General features: G+C 48.7%; 2 protein-coding genes across 2 annotated transcripts in view; both read left to right on the forward strand.

Annotated features, from left to right (window-relative positions):
- RGS16 (regulator of G-protein signaling 16) overlaps nt 1-5,771 on the forward strand; it is a 7,021-nt gene extending 1,250 nt beyond the window's left edge. Inside the window, exons 2-6 of the mRNA XM_009876766.1 lie at nt 70-171; nt 863-924; nt 2,198-2,364; nt 2,628-2,839; nt 5,724-5,771. Coding sequence (XP_009875068.1) covers nt 70-171; nt 863-924; nt 2,198-2,364; nt 2,628-2,828 — 532 coding nt within the window. The 3' untranslated portion in view covers nt 2,829-2,839; nt 5,724-5,771. The remainder of the gene's footprint in view (nt 1-69; nt 172-862; nt 925-2,197; nt 2,365-2,627; nt 2,840-5,723) is intronic.
- Nucleotides 5,772-8,551: 2,780 nt separating this feature from the next.
- Nucleotides 8,552-11,616, forward strand: RNASEL (ribonuclease L (2',5'-oligoisoadenylate synthetase-dependent); the record flags this gene model as incomplete). The annotated part of the gene is given in 8 exon segments (XM_009876767.1): nt 8,552-8,585; nt 8,830-8,837; nt 8,890-9,261; nt 9,264-9,381; nt 9,384-9,778; nt 9,781-10,303; nt 10,665-10,732; nt 11,461-11,616. Coding segments are annotated over 8 exon segments (1,674 nt in total), but the record flags the coding sequence as incomplete, so codon positions are not given.
- Between the last annotated feature and the right edge of the window lie 897 nt (nt 11,617-12,513).

A 12,513-nucleotide genomic window follows, 5' to 3' on the forward strand; every position in this document is an offset into this window, starting at 1 on the left:
TGTATGTGTGTGTGGCGGCAGCCGTTCGGGTGTTCAGCAATCCCACCTCTTCTCCTGCCTGCTTTCCAGAGCCAAAGATCTGAAGAGCCGCTTAGGGATCCTGCTTCATAAACCAGAACTGGGACACAGGACCGGGACCCCCAGCAAGCTGCAGCTGGGTTCCAGGCGGAGGTAAAAGCCAAGCGGTGCCATGTCCCAGGTTCAGCCCGGGACGGGTCCACGGGGACCAGGCTGTCCTGGAAGATGCTCCTGCCCATCTGCGCTGCAGAAAGGGCAGAATGCAGAACGCCCTCCCCACGGTCCCACCCCGGCGGGCAGGGAAGGCGGATCGCTTCCCAGCTCCACCAGTTATAAAATCAGGCAGGGGGGGTGTGGGTGGAACTGATGCTCTGGCGTTAGGCATAAGAGAACAGGGACGTGGCAATAGGCAAGAAACCCAGAGGGCTGCCACGGATCCCGGTGTCTCAGACCGGTGCCTGGGACCTGTGGGGAATGCAGGCAGCATTAAAAGGAAAATACTAAATATTGCTGCTTGAAAGCAGGGTGTCTCCTTTCAGAGGAGACAGCAGAAAAGGGCTCTTCTGAGTATCCTTGAGAAAAGCTACCCAGACAAAGCTGCACTATGGAGCTGAGATCTGGTGAGCCGTCGGGGAAGGTAAAAGAAAGGGAGAAAGGAAAGAGAGCTCACAGGTAATGAATACTGGGATCTCACTTTGTTTTCCTATCGAATGCCGCTACCTCCCTTCTCACACTGTCTCCCATTAAGGGGGCCGCTTGACTGAAGCGCTGCCATTCTTCATCATGGGGCAGGAGAAGCACTGTTAGCGGGACAGCAAGCCTTATGTCCTTTTGTCTTTTCCAGAGACTCCTCACAAGAGGTACTTGAATGGAGGGAGTCCTTCGACCAGCTCCTCAAGAGTAAAAGTGAGTAGGACCTTCTTTTCCTGTCTTGGTGAGAGCGCGTGGGACAAGCATGCTTCCAGTGAGCGAGGGGGTGGCTGTGTGCCTGCAGCAAGGAAATCTTGTCTTCTTCTCAAATTAGATGGTTTAGGATTTAGAAAGAGGCATCCTTCCTGCCCTGGGAGAGATGATTCATGGGCTTTGTTGCCTGGCTTGTGGAGCTGTACCCTCTTCTGGCTTTTTTGAGGGGCACCTGCTGCTGCCTTGGGGCAGGAGGAGTGGGCATCTCATGTGCCATGGTCCTTCAGAGGAATAGCGTGCCATGCCCTGACTGTCCCTGTCTCCGTGCTCAGGAGAAGGCAGTGCGTCTGCTCTCGATATCCTTCGCACTGCAATGCAGCCACCTCCCCACAGGCTTCTGGTGCTTAGAAAACTGCTTTGGCACCCTCCGTCTGCCTGTCCTGTGCCTCTGGGGATGGTTCCTCTGCAGGGAGAAGGAATTCAGCTGCTTTTTCAAATTACACGTGGCTGTTTCCCCCTCTGATATTTGCTATACACGAGAGCAGGGTTCCTGTAAGGTGCTGTCCCCCTCTCCCCCACGCAGGCAGTACCTCCTTTTGAGTCCCATATGTAACCCTCCCCTTACGCGGAACTTCACAACAGGTTCACAATGGTAGAAATGCCAAATCTGAATACAAAAGTGGTTGTCTACCTTAAAAGTTCTTCCACAGCAGCAGATAGTCTGTCCATAGTGCCGGTTTGGGGCTAGGCATATTTTTTTTTCTTTTTTTCCAGCCTTTCTCACGTGCTGTGATGGCTAACAAGCATCTCCGGCTTTGTAACTCAATACATCCCTCCGCCTGGCTCTGAAATCCTTGCTGCAATTTCTCTCCCATACTGCTCAGCATCTCATTCCCCCTAGATTTCAGCTGAGAAATAAAAATAAAGCCATCGCTTCTCCATTCCTGCAGGCGTACTTATACGTCAGTAGATTTCTCCTTAGGTAGAATTAGCTCTTTTCCGAAGCTGTAAAGAAAATACTCTGAAGCCTCATTACAGAAAGGTCAGATAAATAAAACTAGAGGATTACTTGTCTGTGGGAAAGGATTTTATTGGAGTCTAGAGGCCAATTAGCAGCGTCTCAGAGGGTGGAATTTGCCTGGAGGGAAAGGAAATCTCCAGATGTTATAGTCTGAGCTCCCAGGGTGATGCCTGCAGGCAGCAGCATGTCTGGCAGATAACCTCCTCTTCCTCCCCCTCTTCTACCCCATTAACTGCTCTTCTCTTCCCTCCTCAGGTGGGGTCACAGCCTTCCACACTTTCCTGAAGACAGAGTTCAGTGAGGAGAACCTTGATTTCTGGCTGGCGTGCGAGGACTTCAAAAAGACCCGGTCAAAAACCAAGCTGGCCTCCAAGGCCAACAGGATCTTCGAGGAGTTTGTCCAAAGTGAGGCACCTAGGGAGGTGAGAGCATTTTCTGCCTCTGTCCTGTGGTATCAAATAGGGTAGGAAAAGAACAAAATATCCAGGTGCCTTTTATTCAAGTGGGAAGAAAGATGTGCTCTTGTTCATGAGAGATTTCATTTCAACCTCTCATGGTCTACCAGCATGAAGGGATATAAAGGCTTGCAAGTATCTTCATCTGAAGATGAAGGAAACAGTTTTCCTCCCCCCGTGGGAGGGGAGTTAGCAATGAGTTAATCTTTGTGGATGCTGCTTCCTTGCAGGTGAATATTGACCATGAAACCAGGGAGATCACCCGGAAGAACCTCTCCGGTGCTACCTCTGCTTGCTTCAATGAAGCCCAAGCCAAGACCCGCACCTTGATGGAGAAGGACTCCTACCCCAGGTTCCTGAAGTCTGCCTCCTACCAGGACATGACCAAGCAGGCCACCAGCCGTGGCATCAGCAAGCGGTCGCATACCTGACCCCAGCCCGAATTTGTCGTGGGAGGATGAGCCGGGGGACCAGGCAGAGGTTGAGAGAACATTTACCAGGGCTGAGGTCTGTGCGGCGAGGTTTTGCCTGAAGTCCTGGCACTTTAACAGGATCCCCAGGAGCTCAAGCGCTTCCCGCTTCCAACTGAGCTGCTGGGAAGAGAGGTCCTTTCTTCCCAGAGGTGCGGAGCCGATGGGAACCCCAAACCTCCCCTTGCAACACGGTCGGAGACCTGCAACCACCGCAGAAACAGAAGGAAATTGGATTTAAGTTGTGAAGCTGGGAGAAAGAGATGGGATTCCCCCGAGCGTCCGTAACCACAGAGCTCCCGCCCGCTCTCGGGACCCTGCAGTGCCTGGGGCAACTGCCACGGACCTGCCCATGGGGCTTTTCCAGTGAGGGAATGGCCAGAATAAAAGTCCAAAGATGTGGCATTTTCAGCCGGAAGAGACCCTGCGCCTGCCTTCTCCTGATTCTGAGATCCTTCTTCTGCCGTTTCCTACGCATGCTCTGCATCGAAGATTTACGCCTTCTTCCAGCACAGCAGTGACATTTTTATCCCTCGCTTAAGCTACGTGACCTTTAGATTGTACATAATCTTAGGCCACATGTATACTGTTACTGTTATTTATTTTATAGTTATTATTATTTTCTATATGTATTTATTAGAAGAGCACTGCTGAAAGCATATGCACGTCCCTTTCTCTGAGGAGCTTGTAAATTAAATTATTTTAGATGTTGTAGCACTTAGCATGCCTCCTGCCTTTTCTGTGTAATAACTTAAGAGAGATGACCGGACGGATCTGTAACGTGACTGCGGAGCAAGGTACGCGAATAGCAGCAGCGAGAGCTGCCACAGGGGTCTGAGGTGACAGGTTTCGGTGAGCTCAGAGGACTGCGGATGGCAGCAAAAGGATGCTTTGCCAGTCCACGCTGTTTCCTTTCTCCCCTTAAAAGACATGGATGGCATCTTGGCCCGTAGACGAGTGGCTTGTCCCTGACAGAGAATAGTGATGTAAAACAGGCGCTTCGGTGAGTGATCCTATCAACAACTTTTTTTTTTTTATTTTTACACATGGAAAAAGGAAACCTGGGGCTTTCCCTCCATGTAAAATTGCATTTGGTGTTCTCTTGGCTGGTGAAACCAGTCCGCAGCAACAGCGCTTCGGGAGAAACCCAGGGAGCTGGGCGAAACGGCAACGTGTGCCGTGAATTCGGTGTCTCAAGGCGGGGGAGGTCAGCAGGATGTTTCACCAGATCAGATCTGTGGGGTGAGCTTTCAGAAATCCCCCCTAGGCAGGGACTCCCGGGTCCTGCAGCCAGCCCGGCGTGCTGTGGGTCCCCTTTGGGTCACAGGGAATGTCCCACCAGCGCCGTTTCCTACTGAGACAGGTAGGAAGGGAGATTTTAGCTGCTTTCTAACTTGTTTTTCCAACTGGAACCACCTTCTTCGTGTTGCTGAAGTGAACGATCCACGATGGTCCGTTCTCACTGCCTAATACAATCAGCATACAATAAAATGTAAAGAAGAAAATACTGTGACAACGTGGTTTTGGTTTCGAGGGGTTTTTTTTGTTGTCATTGTTGGCTTTCAATTAATTTTTACATTCTAATTCTGGATGACTCGCAAAACAAAGAAAGCAGCTTGTGCTGGATGGTTCAAGCGGCATTTATTTGTTTGCTTATTTATTGTGTGGTTCAGAAGCCAAAAATGAACTGGCCTACATCAGCTGAGGAGAGCACGAGTGGACCACCGAGGAGGAGTTATCGCAGGTGACTGTAACTCAGGAGCATTTAGGTCCCAAGGTATTTCTATTAGCACAAACCAGCCTCTGCCATTAAAAAGCCTTTTACCAGCAGTTGTGTCTGTACCACCACCTTGTATCCCCTTTAAATACAATATTAAAAGTGCTTGTGCTTAAGTTTGCGGATTTCTAACCAGATGAAGGAAGAAGTAAAAATATTCAAGTTTTATAAATAAATCAATAAATTGTACTAGTTTAAAAAATTTAAATTAAGCAGGGTTTAGATTTATCTAAACAATTCTAAAGCTTGTGCTTCAGTGTCACATTCAGCTGAAGATTGAGGCATCATCGGTCACTGTTAAATATGCCATCTCCAGCCCTGTTCCCTACAGTTGTCACCCACATACCTGGAGGAAGACGGCTTAAACTTCCCTTTGCCTTTTATTCACTACTTCATTAAGTGTGGCCTTGTCTTACGAGACAGGTGGATCGGAATCGCAGAAGTCTGTGCCTATACCTGATCTTAGGGCACGTCAGAGGGAACAAATTAGCTGAGGGGTGTCCAGGAGGTATTTAAATTATCTGGCATGGACTCAGCGAGAGCAGTAAAACAGTCTAGAAGGAGATAATAAAAAACATTATTTTGGCTTTAAGCAGTTTCCATCTGAAAAAAAAAGAACTTTTTGTCTTGTACACCTTGAACTTAATTTGACACTGATTTTCCATTTAAAAGATACTTAAATTGGCCAACAAAAAAAAAAAAGTAAGAAAACCATAGAATGTAAATCTTTTTGAGCTTTCTTTAGAAGGAAACTCGGGGCTACATCTCCTCTTGGTGCACCTTGGATCCTCTCCTCAGCAGCAGCCCTCCAGCTTCACAGCTGGTCCTGAGAGTATCCCACTTGCAGTGTAATTTCAAGAAAAAACTTCCCAAAGAGGAAACTTGGTCAATAAGACCACGTCTTGCATCCAAGCGCATCCGCTGGCAAAAGCCAGTGGTGATAGAATAAAACCTTTTAAAGCCTGGTGGGAGAGGATATAGAAAACACAACTCAACCCACAAAACCACATTGAGAACGAGGAACCGAAGCTTCCCGTGACCGCCTCTGGCCACGCTGCAACAAACTTCCAACAAACCACGACCCAAGTTTCCCAGGGTGGAGGCTGCGAATTTGGAAGCAGCGGAGAAGATTTGAGCTCCGGGGAGTAAATGTAGGGACTGGTGCTTTCTCTGCAGGCACAACACATACTTGCTCCTAGGCCAGGTTTCCATGAGTCGGGATGGTGGGGGGGGTAGATTTATTTGGTGGAAAAAACCATTTTTCACTCTGCTCTGTGACCCAGCATGTTCCCAGCAGCGGATCGGTGGGGTGGTGTTGTTTCTCAGCTATCCCATCTCCTCTCACAGCCGAGGTTCCCCATACTAGCAGGACCAAGGAGTCTTCAGGGTGGCCTTAGGGCACGTATATGTGTGTGCAAAGATGTGTATTTGGGCAGGTGGGTGTGCACATACAGGTGTGTGTAAGGCAGTGAGTACTCATCCATAACACCACACTTACGCAGGCAAATTCGTATGTGCATGTGTGCACACCCACGTTATTTTTTAGTTTGTTTTTTTTTTTAAAGACAGTCTGCAAATAAATGCTATAAAATGCTGTTAAAATGCAGATCTGAAGCAAGCTCCCTGGCAAAGGGGCCGTGTTGAGCCATTTCAAACACCTTACCCGGCATGTCCCAGGGTTCTGCCAGCCGGCGGGGAAGGGAGCAGCTGTATCGCGACGCTTCCCGCTCTGCGGCTTCCACTTCGCCGCCTCAGCCTGAATAAAGTGCCAAAAAAAAAAAATCACATGTGATGCTTTTCCATACGGCTCACGTCCCTCTCACTGCAGATGCAGCTAAATGCCGAGGTTGCCAGCCTGGTCCAGCTGTGTGCAAGGATCCTCACCTCCAGGCTGCCTCGGGAACTGATAAAAAATTAATGATAATATTCACACTTTCTCACGCTGCTGGTGTCCTACAGCCCTCCTGCCTCCCTGGATCTGGGGGGGCAGCTCTGACATGATTCAGCTGCAACCCGGGCTCAGCCTGAGCGGAGAAGCTGGGGATGAGAAACAGCTGGGAGAAACGCTGCTGAGGAACCACCTCTGCTGCTTGAGAAATGCATTTAAGCTCAAGTCCTCAGCCTGGCTTCTTGCCTGACCTGTTCTGCGATGCTTTTGATGAACCTGCTCTGCTCTCTTTTTCCAGGGGACTGCGACATGGTGCCCTGCTCATTGAGGTCCCTGCCTGCCTGTTTCCCTCACCTCTTCGTCCCAGCCCACTCCTGCTGATAGCTGTGCTGGGTTTTTTTTTGTTTTAGTTTGACGAGGAGGAATTGAGCAGTGCTCTAAAAAGCTGACAGATCATTTGGTAAAGATCACGGTGATGTGAAATGCGGTCGATGCTCCTGTGTGGACAGCATCACCTGGCAATGTTTAAATCGAGTCCTTCTGCGTGCTGTTTTCCAGGGCTGCGTTCCAGCACCGAAAGTCACATCAGCGCGGCCAAGCATATGATCCCTGGCATACTCCTATTTGGAAATATAATAAGGAAGCTAGTGCAGGAAACATGAAGAGGAAAAAAAAGCTATCCTACTATACATAGCTGCTTTTAAAATTATTTTGACTTGTTGAGCAGTTTTGTTGCCACTTTTTAGCTTTTGTTTTATTTGTGTCTGGCGGTCAGGGCCTGGGTGCTTGGAGATGTTATCTCAGGGGAAGGCTTGCAAAGTGGGTGTGGGTCCATTAGGATGGAGGAAAAGGAAGATTTGCTTAATTGTGCTTTTAATTCGCCTGCTGACTGTGTCTCAGCAGCTCATCTCCTGGGTCCCAGTGTGCATGGGGAAAATAGACTCTGCAGAAGTGCAAACACAGCAGGAACTACAGAGGCTACGGGAATGGATGCGGAGAGGAGCTCTGAGACTCTCATGCTTTAGAAAACCTTTGAGGCTCTTCTGTTTCCTGTAAACTGCCTATCATAAGGATTAAGGGTTTAGATTTATGGAAAGAAATTTGGCTCAGGGATGAAATAGGGAAAACGTTACCAGTAAATCCTTCATTGCTGGGGCACAGGCACAGGATACTTCTGCCAGAACCCTGCTGGCTCCTGGTTCCCGGTATCCTACCAGCCTTGGGTTTTTAATTTTCCCACCATAAGATAATAAACTACTTTAATTAAATCAGCAAGCTGAAGAAGGCTTTTGTACTCGGGTGGCTGGGTGTTGCTATGTATTGTTAACGTTGAATTTTTTTGATGTCTGTATTGTTGGCTCTGAGCTTGCGATGTGCTATTTCTCTGCTTGCTTGTCTCTTTTCCAGCCTGCAAACGGGTAGTTAAACACTGGCAGCTAGAGCCTCAGCTCTGGTTGAACTGGGAGAGGTGCTGCCGAGCCCAGCAGACTTCTGAGAATAAAACATCTTGGGATATTGAGAGAGATACGAGATTACTCCCTGAAATTTCACAATCTGTCCCTGCAGCGCTGTGTAGAAGTCTCCTGTGGCAACACAAACTCCGTGGAATTCCATCCAGAGGCTGTGGGATGTTCCCAGACCTTGAGGATGTGCTGCAGCCTGTAGGAAGCGGGATGCTCAATGTGCCGCTCAGGTACAAAGATGCGACTCCTGCAAAGACAGAGTGTTTGTGAAAGCTGGCATGCAGGTGTGAGCAACCACTGCAGGAGTAGCTAAGGATGGGCATATGCATGGAAAACATATGTGGGACCGCATCCACGCACCCCTTTAGGGCTCCCCTGTCCTTTTTCTGATTTGTTTAGATGATTTATTTCCAGCTCAGCTTGCCAGACAGTGGCTCCTGAAAGCTCTGCTTGCTCGAGCCAGCCTTTGCAGTCAGGAAAATGGGTATTGGAGTTCCAGCTTTTCTAGATACTAGACAGATATAGATAGATCAAGTCCTACCTGATTAACCTCTTAATGTCGTGGAAAGCTAGGAAAGGCTTCCGGTCAGGTAAGGCCTCCTAATTGCCCATGGAAGCAGGAGGGATTAAGGTCGGCTTTCTGTGTTATTCCAGGTATCAGATCAGGGATTGTCATCCAAAACTGGAGAGGAACGCTCGTCGCTGTCTGCCTGCTGCATTCTCCCCCTGAAAACGTCGCTAAGGGTTGGCTTATTAGGTAACCTGTAATCAGGCTGAGATAACGATTATAGCAAGAGCATCCTGGGTTCCATAATGTGTGAATTCCTGTGGTAGGATTTCAGGTGAGGAACACCAGCAGTACAGAGCCCTCCCTCTGACTGTCACGGAGCCCAGAGCCAGCAGCAGGCACCTGTCCCTTCCAACACGGGGACAGCAGAAGGCCTTGCCTCCAAGCTCAATGTTGCTGTGAGGACCAGTAATAGCAAAGATGTGCTGGAGTTGCTGGAGAAAGGGGCAGATGTGAAGTCCAAAGCAGGGAGTGGCTGGACACCACTGCAGAGTGCTGGGTGAGCTAACAAGGAGGGTCTGGCCCGGCTTCTGCTGGATGAGGGTGCTTGCCCACGTGCCAGGAAGGGTAATGGTGGCACCATGTTTCCTGAGGCAGCGATCGTGGGAGACGTGGACGTACTGGCGCTCCTCCTCAGTCATGGGTTATATATTGATCACCCTGACTACAATAGCTTCACAGCTTTTGGAGAGGCTGCATGGTGTCCCTCTATAACAAAGGAGCCCTGAGGTCCCTCTATAGCAAAGGAGCAAGTGTGAATTTGAGGAGGATGGTTAGCCAGTAGAAAGCAAAATTGCATAAAGGAGGGGCAACAGCACTTGTAGGAGGGGCTACTTCTCCATTGTGAAAACTCTTGTCCAAGAGATGGAGGCTGGCCTGAGCATTTGTGACAACAAAGATAGGAATGCCTTGATCCATGCCCTCAGGGAGGCTGGTTGTGCTTCCATAAGGCATTTCCTTCTGGACAAGGGTGTGGATGTGAACAGCAGAGGTGAAGGTGGGGAAGCTGCCCTCATCCTAGCTGTTGAAATACAGGACCCAGATTTGGTGAAAGCTTTACTGAAAAAGAGTGAAATAGATATTGACGATGCAGATGAGGAGGAGAACATGGCACTGGTGACGCCCATAGAGAAAAATGACTACAATATAGCAAAGCTGTTGCGTGAAAAAGGAGCAAGGACTGATGCTGGGAACCTTATTTGCAAATAGAACCTTGCGAGTAGAACCTTGCTCATAACATGGCATGTCTTCTTCACTAGTATAATGCCAGGATTGTTCCAGAGACCCTCAAAGACTGGGAGCCAATGAGCAAATGCTGGAGAGTCCAGCTCAAAAAACTTTGTAAAATTTATCACTCTACAATGGGCAAACTGAAGACATTTCGATACATCCAGCAGAGAATCCAGAACGCTTGCCAGGGTGGCATCTACTTGGGCATCCACGGTGGGGTGGAATTAGCAGTAAGAATAAGCTGCTGTACAGAGGGTGACAAAGAGAAAATGTTCTTGGAACAAGGTGATGACTATGAACATCTACTGAAGCTCTTCCGGTCCGAGAAGGCAAGAGGCTACACGTATTTGTGCTTCCCCCTCTGGGAGAAAAACCTTGAAGAACATCTGCAGGAACCAGAGGACCAAATGTCTTACAAAGATGCTCTGAGGATGATCATTCAGGCTGTGAGAGAGCTGCACTCCCTTGGCTTTGCTCACCAGGATCTACATCCCATCAGCTTTTTAAGAGGTTGTCTTTTGCTTTCTCAATGTTTTCATGTTGTGTAGTTCGGAGAGGAAGATGCTTCATAGCTGTCTTTAAAAAAAAGAGATGTCTTTCTGAAGAATGGGGTGTCTGTGGCACTGTGGCATTAGCTCTTCCCTTTGAATAAGTATAGATATGTTTGCAGACATATATGTGAGGTGTGAACACAATAACTTTACAAGTCTCACTAGATCTGCCCTCATTTCCAGGGCTTTGCAGACAGATCAGCCCACAACAGACCTCTGCAGAGAATTGTTTTCTAAAGAAGGGGGTGCCCAGAAGTCAGTGGCAGACTATATCAAGATTTTCCACCATCAGTTGTTAACAATTTCTCTTAGCTCCTCAGATTTAGGTGGCAAAATTTACTTGTCGGACTTTGATAACAAAAGGAAGTTTATTGAAGGCAAAAAGCTTGTAAAGATCTTCAGATTTAGTGGTAATTTCACTGTGAATCAACATATGGTTTAAAACTTTAGGAGCTCTCTGATATTTTCTGTTGCTGTCAGACCGTGGAGAAACTTTTCTGCATACTCAGAGAGAAAACACCTTGATTTTCAGGAAAGCCCGTATAACAATAGATGTTGCATAAGAGTGACAGTGATCAGGATGCAAAGCTGTGGTTGCTGCTGGGATACCCACAGGTACCTTGTGAGCATGATAATGGTGCCTGTCTCCTCTGTCTCTGTGCCCACAGCTTCAAAGTTTGTGTTTGTGTGTATTTGGATAACTCTTCCCAGCATGTCTGTGTCCACATACTCGCCCTGCTCATTTAGGAATCCTGGTCCTCTTCCGTTTGCTGAGAAGCTTCATGCACCTGGTTGGATGGGGCTTTGAGCAACCTACTCTAGTGGAAGGTGGTCCCTTCCACTTGGGGTTGGAACTAGACGACCTTTAAGGTCCCTTCCAACCCAAATCATTCTATGATCTGGCTCGTGAGCAGTGATGTGTCACCCTCTGTACAGCAGCTTATTCTTACTGCTAGTTCCACCCCACTGTGGATGCCCGAGTAGATGCCACCCTGGCAAGTGTTCTGGATTCTCTGCTGGATGTATCGAAATGTCTTCAGTTCGACCATTGTAGGGTGATAAATTTTACAAAGTTTTTTGAGCTGTACTCTCCAGCATTTGCTCATTGGCTCCCAGTCTTTGAGGGTCTCTGGAACAATCCTCAGCAGGCTCGTGCTATGTGTTTTAACAGGGGGTAGGAAAGCCCTTCAGTAAGTCGGTACTGAGGATCTGGGTGTTGACTCCCCAGATTACGAGGAGGGTCTGGACCTGGCTGGGCTCCTTCAGCCTCTTGTAAAATGCCACGTTTCTTGGCTTGCTTTGACCTTTATGTCTTGCATCGCTCTGCTGTTCTGCTAAAGGGCTGGGACTTGACAGCTTAAAAGGCCTTGCTGAAAGCAGGGAGCACCCAAGGATGGCCAAACCAGAGCAAGGACTAAATCTGTGGAGGCTGTGATTTGTCTCTCTGGGGCGAACAGGCTGCTGGGAAGAATTTCCAGGGAAGGCTCATGGGGCAGTGTGGCAGTGCCTGATGTCACAGCCTGAGGATAAAGGTGTTCAGGGTTAGCACTGCTGGATGTGCTGCTGGCTCCCAGCATCAGTGCCCAGCTGGGAGGTGCTGCCTGCCTTTCCCTCCTGCAGATGGGCTTGCAGACCATGCATGGTGCTCGAGGGCGTGCTGATGCGACCCTACACGCTTCATTCCCCCGCTGTCACGCCTGTACGTTGTGTATTTGCTGTGCCTCTGCCTTTTTCCACGGCTCCTGCTTGAGTGATCCCAGGGACAGCTGGCTCAACCCAATGTGATGATGGGATCAGGTGCTCCCTGTCCTGTCACTTGCGTGCTGAGGACATGCCTGTGTGCACAGGGATGGCCCCAGGTCAATGTGTCTCATCTGCTGCCCTGAGATTTTTAAAAAAAAAAAGATAAAAAGAGTCCACAGAAGCAGGGAAGATAGCTCTTAGCTGTGGTTTTGCTGTGTTCAGCTTCAGGCACATCTGTGAAGCCTTCTAGGGACCAGGCTCAGCTGGGCTTAGGCTACACAGCCTGAAGTGTTGGTGTAAAGCACATGAAACTGCAGCTAGGTTTTGAGGCTGGAAGATTTGGGGGCAAAAATCAAGTTACAGCACTTGAGGGCAATTTTGAGGAGCTAGTCACAGTTCAGGTTATCAGAGGATGTCCTGGGTTTA

This window comes from Apaloderma vittatum, unplaced genomic scaffold, assembly GCF_000703405.1.
Source record: "Apaloderma vittatum isolate BGI_N311 unplaced genomic scaffold, ASM70340v1 scaffold13439, whole genome shotgun sequence".
In the NCBI taxonomy this organism is placed as follows: domain Eukaryota; kingdom Metazoa; phylum Chordata; class Aves; order Trogoniformes; family Trogonidae; genus Apaloderma; species Apaloderma vittatum.